Source organism: Grammomys surdaster, unplaced genomic scaffold (genome assembly GCF_004785775.1).
Source record: "Grammomys surdaster isolate TR1022 unplaced genomic scaffold, NIH_TR_1.0 234, whole genome shotgun sequence".
Lineage (NCBI taxonomy): Eukaryota > Metazoa > Chordata > Mammalia > Rodentia > Muridae > Grammomys > Grammomys surdaster.
Window position 1 is genome coordinate 291,173 of NW_021604679.1, and position 16,302 is coordinate 307,474.

The following is a 16,302-nucleotide window of genomic DNA, read 5'->3' on the forward strand; positions in this document are numbered from 1 at the left end:
AGAGAGAGAGAGAGAGAGAGAGAGAGAGAGAGAGAGAGAGAGAGAGAGAGAAAGACAGAAAGAAAGAAAGAAAGACAGAGAGACAGAGACTGACTCTCATGTACTAATGGATAAGTGGCAACCAACAGGTTGGGAAAAGATCTTTACCAGTCCTACATCTGATATAGGGATAATATCCAATATATACAAAGAACTCAAGAAATTAGATTACAGACAATCAAATAACCCTATTTAAAAAAAATTGGGTACAGAGCTAAACAAAGAATTCTCAACTGAGGAAACTCGAATGGCCGAGAAGCACCTAAAGAAATGTTCAACATCCTTAGTCATCAAGGAAATATAAATCAAAACAATCCTGAGATTCCACCTCACACAAGTCAGAATGGATAAGATTAAACACTCAGATGATAGCAGATGCTGGCAAGGATGTGGAGAAAGAGGAACACTCCTCCATTCTTGGTGGGACTGCAAGCTGGTACAACCACTCTGGAAATCAGTCTGGCAGTTCCTCAGAAAATTGGACATAGTATTACCTGAAGATCCAGCTATACCACTCCTGGGCATATACCCAAAAGATGCTCCAACATATAACAAAGACACATGGTCCACTATGTTCATAGTAGCCTTATTTATAATAGCCAGAAGCTGGAAAGAACCCAGATGTCATTCAACAGAGGAATGGATACAGAAAATGTGGTACATTTACACAATGGAGTACTACTCAGCTGTTAAAAACAATGAATTCATGAAATTCTTAGACAAATGGTTGGAACTGGAAAGTATCATCCTGAGTGAGGTAACCCAATCACAAAAGAACACACATGGTATTCACTCACTGATAAGTGGATATTAGCCCAAAACTCGAAATATCCAAGATACAACTCACAGACCACATGAAGCTCATGAAGAAGGAAGACCAAAGTGTAGGTGCCTCGGTCCTTCTTAGAAGGAGTAACAAAATACTCATGGGAGCAAATATGGAGACAAAGCGTGGGACAGAAACTGAAGGAGGGGTCGTCTGGAGACTGCTCCACCTGGGTATCCATCCCATGTGCAGTCACCAAAGGATGTGGATGTCAGGAAGTCAATGCTGACAGGAGCCTGATATAGCTGTCTCCTGAGAGGCTCTGCCAGAGTCTGACATATTCAGAGGTGGATGCTCACAGCTAACCATTGAACTGATCATGGGGTTCCTAATGGAGGAGTTAGAGAGAAGACTGAAGGAGCTGAAGGGGTTTGTGGCCCCACGGGGAGAACAACAATACCAACCAACCAGAGCTCCCAGGGTCTAAACCACAAGCCTGGGAGCACATAGGGAGAGACCCATGGCTCCTGCTGTATATGTAGGGGAGGATGGCCTTGTAGGGCACAGATGGAAGAGGAGATCCTTGGTCCCCAACGACAAGTGTGGGGGAATTTTAGGGTCCGGAGATGGGAGTGCATAGGTGGGGGTCTGGGGAAGGAGGGAATGGGGAAAGGGGATAACATCTGAAATGTAAATAAATAAAATATCCAATTACACTTACTTTTAAATTCTCACGAGCACCTCTGGCATAGAGTGCAGCTCTCCATGTCCTTTGAATTATAATAGCTGCTGCCCTCATCTTCAAGAACCTGAGAAGTAGATTAGAGATAACTTTAAATCATTTCATCTAGTCACTGTTGTCGTTGTCCCAATACCAAGAAGGAACATGTTAGAACAGCAGTGGTGTAAGATAAATAGTACACTTCACACTTCAGCTCCTGCAGTCAGAGTCTTTTAGACAATTAAAGCCAGGTGAGCAACTAACTGTTGCAGTAAATAACCAACCCAAATAAGATCGGTCAAAGAAAACACAACTCAATAATTATGACTCTATTCTGCAAGCCTAGATTGGGCAGAGTCTCTCCACTTCACAACTCTATTTTCCAGCTATGAGACCCTTATAACTTGACAGTTTTCCAGGCCCTGCGTTTGTTCTTCTACCTCCTGATTTCCAGAAGTCCTCCTCCGTCGTCCTCCATCATTTTCTCTCTCCTTCCTCTCTGATCTCTCCCGCCAACCTTTATTTCTCCACCTCCCCTTCTTCTGCCCAATCACTGGCTCCAGCCTTTATTTTACAAATTAGGATGGGCAGAAGGTTCACTAGAAATCACCTGTGTAATGACTCACACCTCCTCTGCAGCCCTTCACAGGAAAGGGGAATTAGTATCAAAATACAAGGTTGGGGCTATCCACAACAAGTAACAATATTCTACTGTGTAAAACATAAGCTCTAAAATCTAGTAGGACAAAGAAATTTGTAGAATACTTTTCAATGTCTTATTAAGAGAAGAATTCCTGGATGATGGAGGCAGTCACTGAAATGAACTCATCAAAGAAAAAAGAGATACTTACAGGAAAAGAAAGACTGGTTCTACGACATGAACCTGACACTGAACAACAACTAGCTTGTCTTAGGACCACCATTCTTAGAAAGTAAGGCTGAGAATCCACAAGAGACGCTCACCACTGGTACGACCATATACCTTCATACTGATGGTAAGCATCACCTACAACTGACCCTTTCCCCAACATTATTGGGAAAGGAGCTCCTCAAACACTGGAGGTCCCCTTTAGTGAATTCTAAGCAATTACTGATGCAATAGGTCATCAATTCTGGATTTAAAAAAAAGAAATTCTTACACAATGGCATTAAAAAATATAAGGACAGCTAGTAAAACTTTATGAACATTTTTGAAACAGAAACTAAATAGGAACAGGCTCTTCATCATTAAGGATAAAGTAGATAGAAAATAAAACACAGTATAACAAAAACAAAACCCAGACTTCTCAATCAGCAGAGTTTCTGCTGTGCAGACATAGGGGCCTGAGTTCAGACCTTAGATGCCCATGTGAAAGGCAGGCGTAGCACTGCGGTGTGGAGACAGGCAGACTCAGAGCTTGCTGGGTACTCACTCTAGCTAACTGCTGAGTTCAGTGAAAGACCTCGTCTCAAAAAGTAAGTGGGCTGTGGTAAGCTCTGCCTCTCTTCACTCACACATACAGAGTACGCACAACAAAATGAACAATTGTTGCCAGAAGCAAAATCAACAAAGAATGTGAAAATGAATACCAGACCAGTTTATTCACTTTCCTTCTGTCATCCCTTTGGATCTGAATAAATCACATACATACTTTTTTACTAAATTATATTATCAAAGTTATACATATACATATATATACATATATACACACATATATATACTAAGCCCAAAAGATATATTCTGTGCCATTATCAGAGAACAAACACAAACACACACACACACACACAATTTTTAAAACCATATAAATTGAACATAGCAATTACTTAAAGGTTAATAAGCAGTATTGTTACTTTAGCTAAGATCCTTCCTATGTCCCCAGAGTTGTAATACATGACCTCGTTCTCTCTAGCTTCACATAGAAGTAACCTTGAATAATTTTAACAGCTTTCAATAAAGTTACATACCTCTTGCGCATTCTCCGGCACCTATACCAAGCTTGAATCCTGCAGGCAGCTTCCACTTTGGATAAGTATTTCTTAGCTTTATACTTTCTCCATACAGCCTATACCAAGCATAGAAATATAAGTTTACAATAATGGTCTAAGACTGCAAACTGGAAAGATCTTATGCAATTACTGCTAAAGTAATTGTAATAGTTAATATATAATTAATGGACACAAAACATTAATTGTAAATTTTGAGTTGGTTTCTGCTCTGCCAGACTGACACATAGTGAGGCTTCAGACAACTGTGTTATTACAATAGTGTATGTGTAGTAATCACTTTACCACACATACTGTGTGGCTGGTGGCCAGTCCGCCTCAGCACAGCCTAATCAGAAGTTTGAAGTTAAGCTATGTAGGATTTGTTCAAAGCAGAGAGATGCTCACTGTCCTCAATGTGTCTGGAAGAACAGAAATAAAATAAATCCTACTTTTTGAAGAAAAAAAGCAACAGCTTCCGCTCCACATTCATTGGTCATCTGCCTGAAGCAGGATTTTGAAAGGACAGCCATTTCTCATTTTGGCAAGTTGGTGATTGTGACAACTATAACGTATTCAATTAAAATTTAAAGAATGATTGTTATAGTAATAAAATATACAAATTATGGACCAGAGAAATTAAATAACAGTTGATATACTGTTCCAATGATACAAGGTCTGCCATAGTTAATATTTGTAAGTGTATTGTGAAATGAAATATTCCCTAAACCCTCTACTTGTATAAAATAGAATTTAGTTGACTTTTCATGAGATTAGTTTGGCTTTTCTGTCACATAGTTAATGATACATGACATATTCTAACTAAAATCTAAAGCAGCCATTGATTCATAGTATCTGGAATAGGAGCACACTTCCTCTTCTCTCCCAATCCCTGGCTGGTTGATACCAAATTTCTCAGTTTTCTTCCTTCCTAGGATCCTGTAGACTTTGCTAAATACCCTTGTAATCTTATGTCTTCAGATCCATGTCTTAGACCCTCTTCTTCCTATACATCCTTCCACCACAAGGCTCAATTATCAGTAGGAGATTCAAAATATACAGAGCAATCTAAAACATTTAACTGGTCTTCTGACCTCCAGACATAGTGAGCTGCCATAGTGGCAGTCTGTGAGACACTAGGGTCTGGTACTTCACACGGAGCTCATCACCATTTCAATCTCCTTGTATAGGCTCCCTGTAGCCAGGAGGAACGGTATAGCTGCTGAATTGGTAACCTTTCATTTCCTCTATTATAATGCTAAACCAGCACAACACAAAAATGTATTTCTTTCCTCAGTAAACAGCTTTAGCATATGCATTTCGCAGAGTGACTCTAGTGTGGCAGCCAGGTGCACGTGTGGCACGTTACTTACCTGGAAGACTCTTTCAGATTCCATATGCCTCCTTGCTTTAAAGGCTCTAAAATGCTTCTTTAGAATCACGGTGGCCTCGTGCTGCTGCTGAACTTGTTTGGCAGTGTTTAAACCCTGAAAATGCATCTGAATTAGAGGTGTTTCTTCCTTATGCGAACTGGGCAGACCTTGCTGTCTCTTCTTCTTTGCTCTGTATTTTTTTTGTATTACTTTTGCTGCCCATCGAAGCTGCTGATAGAAACAACGCTGCCTATGCATCCTGTATGTGCTTTGTATTCTGACAGCAGCACTGTGCTTTTCTTCTCTGATTAGTTTTTCTTTTTGTAGTTTTATAGTTCTGTATGTTCGATAATGCTGCTGAATTCTAATCGAGGCGTGTTTCCAAAGGTGGAATCTAACATAAGTTCTGTGCATTCTGAAAGTAGCCTGGATGAGAGCTGCAGCCCTGTGCATTTCTTCTAACTTCTTTTGTACCATCTGTCTTCGATAAGAGGACTGGATTGTAATGGCTGCTTTTCGTAACTGCAAGAATTCGTGCAAAATATGCTTGGCATGAAGGGTGGCTCGGTACTTCCTCTGCACAAATATAGCAGCTTTTCTGAGAGCAATGAATTGTCTCCTTACAATGAAAGCTCTAAATCTACTCTGAATAAGGGTTGCAGAAGAATGCATAGTCTTCAAATGATTTCTGGTTTTCATCGCCCTAAAGGCAGCCTGAAGGATCACAGCAGCATGTCTTTGCCTGACGAAAAGCTGCCTTTGCAATTTTGAAGCTCTGTGTGCTTGGTATTGCTTTTGGATTACAACTGAGGCCCACTTCAAATGCTGGTACCTCATACAGGCTCTGTGCATTCGGAAAGTGGCCTGAATCACAGCAGCTGCCCTGTGCATCTTTTGAACCCTTTTCCTTACCACCCATCCTTTGTATGATGACTGGATCTTTGTAACTGCCTTTTCCAACAGTAGTTGTTGTCGGGAATACTTAGCATGAAGTCTTGCACGGTACTGTCTCTGAATCCAAATGACAGTTTTCCTGAGAGAGAGGAACTTCCTTCTCATCAGGAGAGTCCTGAATCTCCTCTGAATAAGAGTAGCAGCGAAATGCATAGCTTTTAAGTGTCTCCTAGTTTTCAGTCCTCTGAAGGCAGCCTGAAGGAGAATTACAGAACACCTCAGTCTCCTGTACCTCTGAAACTGAGCGCTTCCTTCTTTCACTGCTCGGTATCTTTGCTGAACCATTGTTGCCGCCTTCCTCAACTGATGAAAATACGTTTGCTGTCTGTGTCTCCTAAAATATGATTGAATGAGTGTTGCTGCAAAATGCATCTTTCTTACAGTCTGTCTAACTCTTGCTCCTCTGACACCAGCTTGAAGGGTCTTAATAGCCTTCAAAGTCATCAGGTATTTTTCATGCTGAATTTTACCTAGATAATATGCTCGGTATCTCACCTGAATTACAACAGCTGCTGTCTTCATCTTGTGGTATCTTACTCTCGACTGATGCATCTTAAACATGGCTTGAATAAGTGTGGCTGCCATGTGCATGTGCTCAATGTGTCTCCTTACTCTAATGCCTCTATAAGCAGCTTGGACTTTAATTGCTGTTCTCTTTAAGTTAAGGTATTCCTGATGTTGCTGGGCTGTAATTTTAATATTTCGATACCATCTCTGGATTATAATAGCTGATGTTCTGTAGGTCATGTATTTCTTTTGTGTTCTGTAGGCTCTAAATTCAGACTGTATGGTGACTGCTGCTTTGTGGCATTCGCTTATCTGTTTTCTCACTTTCATACCACGGTAAGCTGACTGCAAAATTACAATAGCTGCTTTGGTTTTCAAGTATAATTGGCGCTGCTCTTTCCCAACTTTGTAAGCCCTATAGCACACCTGAATCTGGAGAGCAGCCGTTTTCACGATGCTCCACTTCCTGCGCTGAACGTGCATTCTGTAGTACGACTGTATAAGGGAAGCGTATTGGTGCTGCCGGGCAATCTGACTTCTCAGTGTCTTTCCCCTCCATGTAGCCTGAAGCACCAGAGCTGCATTATGGAGTTTGATGTACTCCAAGCGCTGCCTCTTACCTGCAGCCCATGCCCTGACATGCTGCTGGATGACTACTGCAGCTGTTCTTAGTAGTTTATACTGTCTCTGAGCCATGGCCATTCTAAAAGCAGACTGGATCTTCACTGCAGCCTGATACTGCCTCCTGAGCTGCTGCCGAACTTGCCAGCCACGGTAGGCAGACTGGAGAGAAACCACAGCCTCTCTTGTCTTTAAAAATTGAATTCTCATGTCATAACCAACTTTGTGTGCCCTGTACCATCTCTGAATCTGTACAGTAGACTGAAGCATAGTCTGGTATCTCACCCTCTGACTGTGGCCTCTAAAAATCCTCTGAATTGTAACAGCAGCTGTAGACTGCTGTTTGATTTGACGACGTACTTTGCAGCCTCTGTAAGCTGCCTGCAAACAAATAGCCGCTCCTTTGACCTGCAAGAAGTTCTTCCTTTGACTGACTTGTGCTCTGTAGGCACAGTAGAAACTCTGAATGATGACAGCTGCCTGGCACATCTTCAGGTAGCGCTGCCTCGCTGTCCTCATTCTGAAGTAAGACTGTAGAGTAATAGCAGCTTTGCTTTGCAACCTCATCTGCTTTCTGACCAGACATCCTCTAAAGTATGATTGAAGTTTGATACAGGATTCACGCACCTGTATGTAATCTTTCCTCTTTTGTGCAGCAAGTTTTTGGGAACGGTACCACCGCTGGATAAGCAGTGCAGCCACTCTTACCTGTAAATACTGCTTACGGGATTGTTTCATTTTGACAATTGACTGCAGCTTTATTGTAGCATTTCTGAAGCTCTGAAATTTCTTCCTGGATATATAAGCCCGACAATATGACTGAATCTTTATAACAGATGTTAAAGCATGATGAAATCTTTTCCGGGCTTGCATCCCTCTATATGCAGACTGTAGAACAATGACTGAGAACCTTGTTTTCTGATAAGATGCTAGAACCTTCTTGGCTAAAATGGAAGCTCGGAAATGAGTCTGAATTGTAATAGCTGCTTTCTTTATCTTCTTATATTTCTGCAGTTGTTGGTATTTTCTTACGTGTGCTTGCAATTTGATAACCATCTTTTTAAGGTTTAAAAATCTAATTCTTTCTTGTCGCATCCTCCAACAGGACTGAAGAACACAGGCAGCTCGAATCTGCAAGTTGTATGAACGGCGAGCCTTCATCCCCCTGAATGCAGCCTGGAGTCGAATGGCAGCAGCTCGTTTCTGCAAATAGTCAGTGCAGGCCAACTTCCCCTTCTGATATGCCCTGTAGTGTTTCTGGAGAGTCAGGATGGCATCTTTTCTTTTTTTATATAACTTTTGGGCTTGAAAGCGCCGAACTTCTCTCTGGATGACTACAACACAAGACCTAATATAAACGTATTTCTGCAACTCCCTGTGCATTCTGTACCACGACTGTATCACAACAGCGGATCTTTCTCGTGTTTGTTTCCTGAAACGCCATTCTCTAAAAGCTCGCTGCAATGTTACTGCAGCTTTGGTTTGTAACTGCAGCTTGCGTCGCTTCCACCTTCTGAACGTAAACTGGATTACAAGGGATGAGGATTTCAGCTTTTGAAATTTTTGTTGATCCTGTTTTCTACTTAAATAAGCGCGCCAACACCTCTGAATTGTAACTGTGGCCCAAAGATATCGCTTGTAAGATGTAAGAGCAATTTTCATCCTTATCCTAGACTGAAGGATGACTGAATAGTGTTTCAACCTCAGAAACTGTTTTCTAGTGGAGTATCTTCTCCAATAAGCCTGAAAAATGTAAGAAAGAAAATAAAGTAAAATACACATAGCTTTCTGAAGTTAACACTTGAAAATGCTCATTCATCTAGCATTCTGCTTTAAAATAACCATGTTAAGGGCTAGTGAGATGCCTTAGCCACCCAGATCCAGAGGACCCGAGTTTGGATCCCAGTACCCACATCAGGCAGTTCAGTGTTCCAAATGTTACAAAAGGAAAGGGAAAAAAAAGTGCTAAACAGTTACATAAAGTTACATAATGCTCATTTGCTTGGCAAAATCACACAACGACGGTCATAGAAGAAATTAAGGAAGCTAAGTTTGGAGGTGGAGGGAACACCCTGGGAAGGTGTGGACGGAAAGTAGTGATAGAAGAAAATAATATACAAATAGATTTGTTTTCCAGTAACTGGAGAAAAAAGTAGAAGAATATCTAGGCTCGATGAAAATTAAAAGATGCAATAAACAATTTAACCAGATCATTAACAATTAACGACATGAAAATGACATTTTAAAAACAAATTTAGGACTGCAGAGAAGGCTCAGTTAAGAGCACTGGTTACCATTACAGAGGACCTGGTTTTGGTTCCAAGCAGTCACATGGTAGCCCACCACTGTTCATAACTCAATTCCAAGGGATCTGATGTCCTCTTATGGCATCCATCAACACCAGACACACACAAATAGACATTTATCTTCTAGTTCTGTAAGTTCATTAGAAGTTTTAAGACAATAATTCTCAAGCTATAGGTTAGCACGGTTTTGCCAAGAGACAGATCATCTGCCTAGTGTCTCATTAGTTTTGAAGATCTGTATAGATAAAGCAGTTAATATTTTATTTTCTGTCCTTGTACCTACAATAAACTGTCCATTCCCAGTTCATGACCTTTAGATATCACAGAGAGGTCTTGAAAGACCCCCGAAGGGTGACCCTCACTCGGGTCTCTGAGAGGACTCGGACCCAAAGATACTCCAGAGACCATCTTGCTACAATCACAGGAGTCAGGTTTATTGTCGGAGCTCTAGGCCGGTAAGAGCCTCACGCAGGAGGTAGAGGAATCGACCCCGAGGCCTAAAAGCTTAGGGCTAATATAGGCAAAGGCTGGGGGTGGGGGGAGCAGGAGGTTGTGGTGCAGTCACACACAATTGGTTGTTTCAAATATCTGCAATTTGTGCAAGCAAATCTCGGACAAAGGTTTGAGTAATCTCACAGGAATAGTCAAGTCCCTGGTTCCTATGGCCTTGGGACCCAGTGTGGATGCTTATCTGAGCCAACAGACCATCTGGCTGAATTTAATTCACAAGTCCTTGGGACCTTTGGTGGGAGTTTTTCCAGAGGAGGCTAAGTCAAACATCACGGGAACAGATGGGTGTTTCATTATTGTTCTTGTTCTCAAAGAATTTATCCTTGAGCATTTTCCCTATCTCTTACAGCCAGCGGAGAGATCCAGAACACTCAATCGACCTTTGTTTCTCCAGCTCTGCATCCTTTATGACGGCCTTGGGCTAGTGAGTTTACTGACCTGTATTCTTAACTACTTGTATTTGTGAATTAAGGCTTTCTTCTATACTAACTTAAAATTTCTTCTTCAGTCTCACAATAAACTTGGAATTTTTTCCCTCAACGGAAATTCGTTCCAAGCTTGCTTTCTTATCCTAGTGCAATTAGCCCATGAAACATGAAGGTTTACAGAGCTTTGGTGCATTTTTGAGGGCTGGAAATTACTTGTATACATTTAGGAACTCTATAAAATCATTATCAGGAATTATGAAATCATTATTGCTAGATCTACCCAATAGGGTGGGCTAATGCCCAGGAATCATTAGACTATGTAATAATGACAGGAAAGGCATATCACAATAAGAACCAATCCTGAGAGATGAGATCTCTGAAGCCCCTTCAAGAGTTTACCCATTGTAGCCATGCAAAATGATGGGCCATCTCCAGAAATGTCGCTTGTTAGTTTTAGCCTCTTCTAGATGGCTCCTGACACTCATGGTCAGGGAGAAAACACATTACATACAGCCAGCAATGTTCTAATAACTGGACATCTACTAAATCTACAAGAAGACAAACTGAAAATTTTAGATTAGTAGAAATAACATCACACAAAATTCAATTTTCAAAATAAAAGGTATTTACTATATGATCAATAAATGCAAACTAAAACTGTTCTGGATGTTAGTATATATCAAAGTTACTAAGAAACTAAGTATTTACATTAGTGTAAAATTATATGTGATGTTAAGCTGCACTGTACTTTGACAAGTCTTTGGCAACATATCCTAAAAATAAAATGTAACCATGTAACTGCTGTCCACCAAACCTCCACAGCTGGGAAGGGATGTCAGTCACCATGGCATCAGCCAGCATGGCACAAAAAGCTCCCACAGGCTTTGCCCTTCTTCTATTCCCTCTCTTGATAAAAACCTGCTAGATAACATTCCTAAAGCTAGCCACCAAGGCCTATTTCTTTATTTGGCCACTTGTATCTCCTGAGGCTGACTACTAGGCCCAGCTATCAAAGTCCAGCAATCAAAAGGCCCTTTTTGTCTGGTCTACACTTTGTCCTAACATAGGGTTTCTCCTTTTACCTTTATAATATGCCATTCGCCTATGTCTCCTCTCTGTCCTCTCAGGACAAATATCTCTTCTTCCTTTCCCTGTTCCTTTCCCCTTCTCTTTTGTCCTCTCTTTGTTATTTTATTCTCTTTCCTTTGTCCCTATGGGGCAAATACATTTCCTTTGTGTAAAGAGCTTGGGTGTCTTGTGCCTACATAGGTTCTGTCAAGTGCTACTTCCAGGTAAACAGGATACAGACATGGTCACACTGAAAGGCACATTCAAATAGCCTTTACAATGGTCAGAACTTGAACATCAAATGTCCATCTACAACAGAATGAAAACTAGGCTGCAGCTTACTCAACAGGTTAATCCTCACAAATGGAATAGAGGTAAATGAAAGAGATAATAGAAATCTGAACTCAAAAATGGACACAACTAATTTATATGGCTTTAAAATGATGCATACGAAAAAGGTGTGATTAGTATAAAACAGCCAATGGTCACCTGGGGCTGGAGTAGAAAAGTTAACTTTGTGAAACAGCTTATAAGACGCTGGTCATTGCATAGGGGTTGATGTCAAAAGTATCCCCTCTCCAGGAAAAAGACATAGGGATGGGTATGGCCCTCATGCCTCACTGGACAACGACAGGGGGACCGGAGCCATTACAAGGTCCCCTTCAATTACTGGAGGTCAGGCCTCTATCCCCACTTTCACAAGATTAGAATCGCCACAGCCCTTCTATACTTAGAGAAGGGAGGAGATGTCAGGGGCATCCCTGCTTACACACTGAAGGCCTAAAATCAGCCATAGGCCTAAAATCAGCAATAGGCCTGTCATACATGTACACTAACACCAAGTCTTGGGTCTCTGTGGAAAAACATTGAAACAGATGGCTATAAGCTATTGTAAACAGGCAGCTTTTTTTGGAAATTTACTAGCCTGAGTAGTCATAGACCTTGTAAATAGGTTGCTTAGCAGACAATACCAACTTAGATAAGGACAAGTGAGTCATAGGCAGAGTCATAGTGACCTGTCCCCTGAACTTTCACCCAGCCAATACCAGGTTCTGAAAGATACCTGTATTCCCCCTGAACATCCACACTTCAGTGTCATCCTCTTCTCCACATCCTACCTTTCTGTGTTTTTAACCCCTGTGTGAATGAATTACGATTTGAGAAAAAATAAATTATTTTTAAAAAAAAAAAGTGAATCCAAATCCAACAGGGAACAGGATCACAGCCTCAAGCGAATATTGAGTAGCTCAATTCATATCAACACGCCTAATTTTCAAGAATTCTGTCCATCTTGAAATATCTATTTTAAAGTAAGCAATGGTGCATTTTTATTTAATAACTACAGTAAATAAAATAATGCTATCCCATACCAAAAAAAAAAAAAAAAAAAAAGAGGCTGGTCATATTCTACCTCATAGAAAAGGAGGTAATTAGATAGGTATTCATTTTGTGAAAATCCACCAGGCTCTATAATATCATTACATGCAATAATATTTTATTTTTAAAGTGATTCAAAATGAGATAATTTATTAAACTAATCTAGCATTTTGAGTAGACAGAATCAAAGCTTTTACATTTCTAAAAGAGATACATTTATAGGGTAAAGCTTATTTACAGGGTATAAAGTGAAATAGCACACCGCACTAATGTTAGAATTCATTATAAAAATGAAATGATACCCATCCATGGAACACTTCTGTCTTTAAACAACATAGGCATTCTGTTAGCCAGTCATCACCACTATTTCTGAGATAAACCAAAGGAGATAGAGAGGAAAATGTCCATTTTGCTCAGAGAAGTTTCCAGGATTCAAAGTAAAGGAGCACTGAATAGCCTGGTACACCAGCACTTCCCATGGAGTCAAAGATTACAAAGCTCTAATGTCACACAAGACAGTAAGGGGCACAGAGCTTCAGCTGTGTCTCAGCCTTATGCTACCCACAGCAGCATTCAGTCGACAGCAAAGAGGTGTCAACCACAAGCCCTTAATTAGGCAGTCGCTCTATGTCCTTGTGTTTCACATCATTGAATTCAAGCTAACGGCAGATGAGAGATACCTGAGGAAAAGAGTAAGTGTCTGACTGAATCTGCACATACTGTTCACTATTCTGGTTACTGTTCCCTAAGCAATACAACCTGACTAGGATCCACACAGCACTTACATAGTACCAGGTACTACAGAGAAGCTTTAATGATTTGAAGTATACGGAGGTTGTATAGAAGTTATATGAAAATGTATCCATATCTGGATATCGACACGGGGTTCCAGGATCAATCTTCTCTGATGCACCAAGGGTCAGTATTGGTCACTGAAAATTCTATCACATATTTCCTTCTTTGCTAAAATAGGCATAAATTTTTTAAGTTTAAATTTCATTCCAGAATATCATACCTGAATAAGTGATGCTGATTTACTTTGAAGTTTTGCCAGTTTTTCATTTTTCAGCATCAGCAGCTTCCTTTGTGCTGAGACTCTTCGCCAACATTTTTGAATGACTAGAGCTGCACTGACTTTTTTTTGCCATCTTCGTCTACTTAAAAACTTGAGAGCAATGGACTGAATAATTCTAGCAGCTTTGTCTCTTTCCTTTAGTGAGAAAAAAAAAAACAGAACTGAGTTAACAAACACTTTAAGACTTTATTCTTTGTAAAATAATCAATTTCTACACATTAAGTATATTAGTAATTTATCCTGTAAAACCCTCCCTTACTCTAGGCTTATGTTCATCCTGGGGCTACAAGTGCTTCTGGGCATATCAAAAATACAAGTGATTAGAAAAAACAAGCACCCTAAGAACTGAACTAAGATAAAATACAGACATGTTTGATATACACAAATCATCTACAGATTAACTATAACGTGATTCTGACATGGATCCAGTGGACTCATAGGAAAGAGTTGTATGCATGGCACACAAAATGTTTTGCAGTGTAAGGTAGTATTGCTTTGTTACAATTTGAGCAAAGCAATACAAAAAAGAGGAGAAACAATATACCTCTCCCTTCATTACAGATCACGAAAAACAGGGGATATAGTCTGCACTGTGAGAACTAGAGCTGAGAGGTGCAGCAACATGAGCTATCCAGGAGAAGCTGTGTGTCCTGGAACAGAAGCAAGCATCCTGCCCACCCCTACTTGTATTACTTTGGAAGAGTGACTACTATGACCAACAAACATTTCATCTCACAGTTCATAAATGATCATTTTAATCTCATTAAAACAATGACTAGATACAGCACTTATGACCTGGACCAACGGAGGCACAGAGTCACAGAACTTGTCAGTCTGCAGGCAGGCAACAGCCAGCATCTGACAAGCTGTTCCTGTGTTTGCCTTGCTATACACTTTACTCAACCTGAGTTGAGCAGTGGAAAGAAATAACTTAAAGCATGCCTGACCCTCGCTATGTTATTGTCTGGAGCACGTGGAAGGGGGCTCTACACATCAGTGGGTGCCGTCTGCATGGAAGAAGCCATAATGTGTGAGAACAACTAGGGAACCCATCAAATTGTCATTCGAGAACATGAAAAAGGTAATCAGTAGATTAAAACAAATACCAAGGAACAGGAAAGGCCATGTACTAGACCACAGCACTGAGCTAAACATAATAAACTAGACAATTGTAATCTTAGGACAGAGGAAGTATGCCTATCAAAGTGACCAGACCATCATACCACATCTCAATGTCTCTTCTTACTTCTTTGCAAGTAGTTCAGCTAGAAGTACACTACTAGAAACAATGATGATTGATAAAGAAGATTTTAGAAGTGACTGAGCTCAGAAATACAGAATGTTTGGGTCAGAATTAAAAACACCAACAATACCTTGGATGAAAGAAACTGAAGTGAAATGAAACTTATCTCAAATGAAAGATCCAGTTTACTTCAAGTGACTAAAATCCACAACTTTACATGTCATTAGATAAAGTGTTGACAGAGGGAGGCAAATGCACTACAAGAATTATCAAGACAACTAGCCTAAGCCATGGTTACTGTGTTCACATCTGCAACTATTGGCCATTCATTTAACCATGACATTATTTTAACGCCATACCCATAACTCTATGATCAAGTTACCAGTTTCTTTTATTTCCCCCATACATAGACCAAATACTAGGATTTAATTTAATTTAATTTAATTTAAAGTTTGTATGTACTTATGGATAGGAAAAAACAACATGCTGAACTTATCAGGGGACCCAGGAAATGTTTTCTACCTGCCGTTTCATTCCCACACAGCTTGAATGACTCTATTATTAATGGAGAGTTTATACTAATTATAACAATAGCATCAAAGCAACATCTCAAAGCTGAAAGCGTATCTCAGGATAATCCTTAACAGCCTAGCAGCTCAGGAAATGCGTATGGGGATCGAGGGAGGATGTTACATGTGTTTTTAATAGAAAGATACAGATGGATGTCATCCTCACCATGCAAGAGTGGGAATACTGCCAGCACAAGCAACAAGTAGCGATCAGATTAACCAATAAAATATAACCAGAGCTATAAAAATTTCTTTTAAATTAGCCTTTTGTGATGGCTCATCTTGGTTGTCAACATGACTGAATCGGAGAATCATTATAAGATCCCGAACTCAAGCCTAAGCAGCACTAAAACTCAGGGAGTCAAACCATTCCTGAGACAGCAAGAGACCATTCCCAATCTCCAGAGGAGGCAGAGGAGACTGCAGTAAAAAGCAAAAGGTGAGGCAAGTACTCCTAGGTTAGTCTTCACACATTTACAAGAAGGTATCTATGGCCTACAGCAGATTACAGGTAAGGGAGACAGGATGGAAGATACATCAGGATATCATACTTCTATCTCTGCATCCCAAAACTATCTCAACCGTCTCTGTTTGTAAAATTCATTGGAATTCTGTGTGATACTGTTCTCATTTTCCACAATTACCTGATGGTGTTTCAGGTCTCTCTTTAGTTTATATTGTCTCCATGTTGTCTGTATAAGTCGGGCAGCTCTTATTTCTTTACGGAGATCCAAAAGCCTTGCACAAAGAAATGACAAATAGGTGATAACCACCTAAGAAAAT

The 16,302-nt window shown here is 40.3% G+C and overlaps 1 protein-coding gene across 1 annotated transcript in view; it reads right to left on the reverse strand.

Annotated features, from left to right (window-relative positions):
- The window catches only part of Aspm (abnormal spindle microtubule assembly), a 48,692-nt gene that overhangs the window by 8,273 nt on the left and 24,117 nt on the right, over positions 1-16,302 (reverse strand). The window contains exons 16-20 of the mRNA XM_028773782.1: positions 16,164-16,292; positions 13,648-13,842; positions 4,862-8,686; positions 3,402-3,568; positions 1,527-1,614 (exon numbers count right to left, since the gene is read on the reverse strand). Coding sequence (XP_028629615.1) covers positions 1,527-1,614; positions 3,402-3,568; positions 4,862-8,686; positions 13,648-13,842; positions 16,164-16,292 — 4,404 coding nt within the window. The remainder of the gene's footprint in view (positions 1-1,526; positions 1,615-3,401; positions 3,569-4,861; positions 8,687-13,647; positions 13,843-16,163; positions 16,293-16,302) is intronic.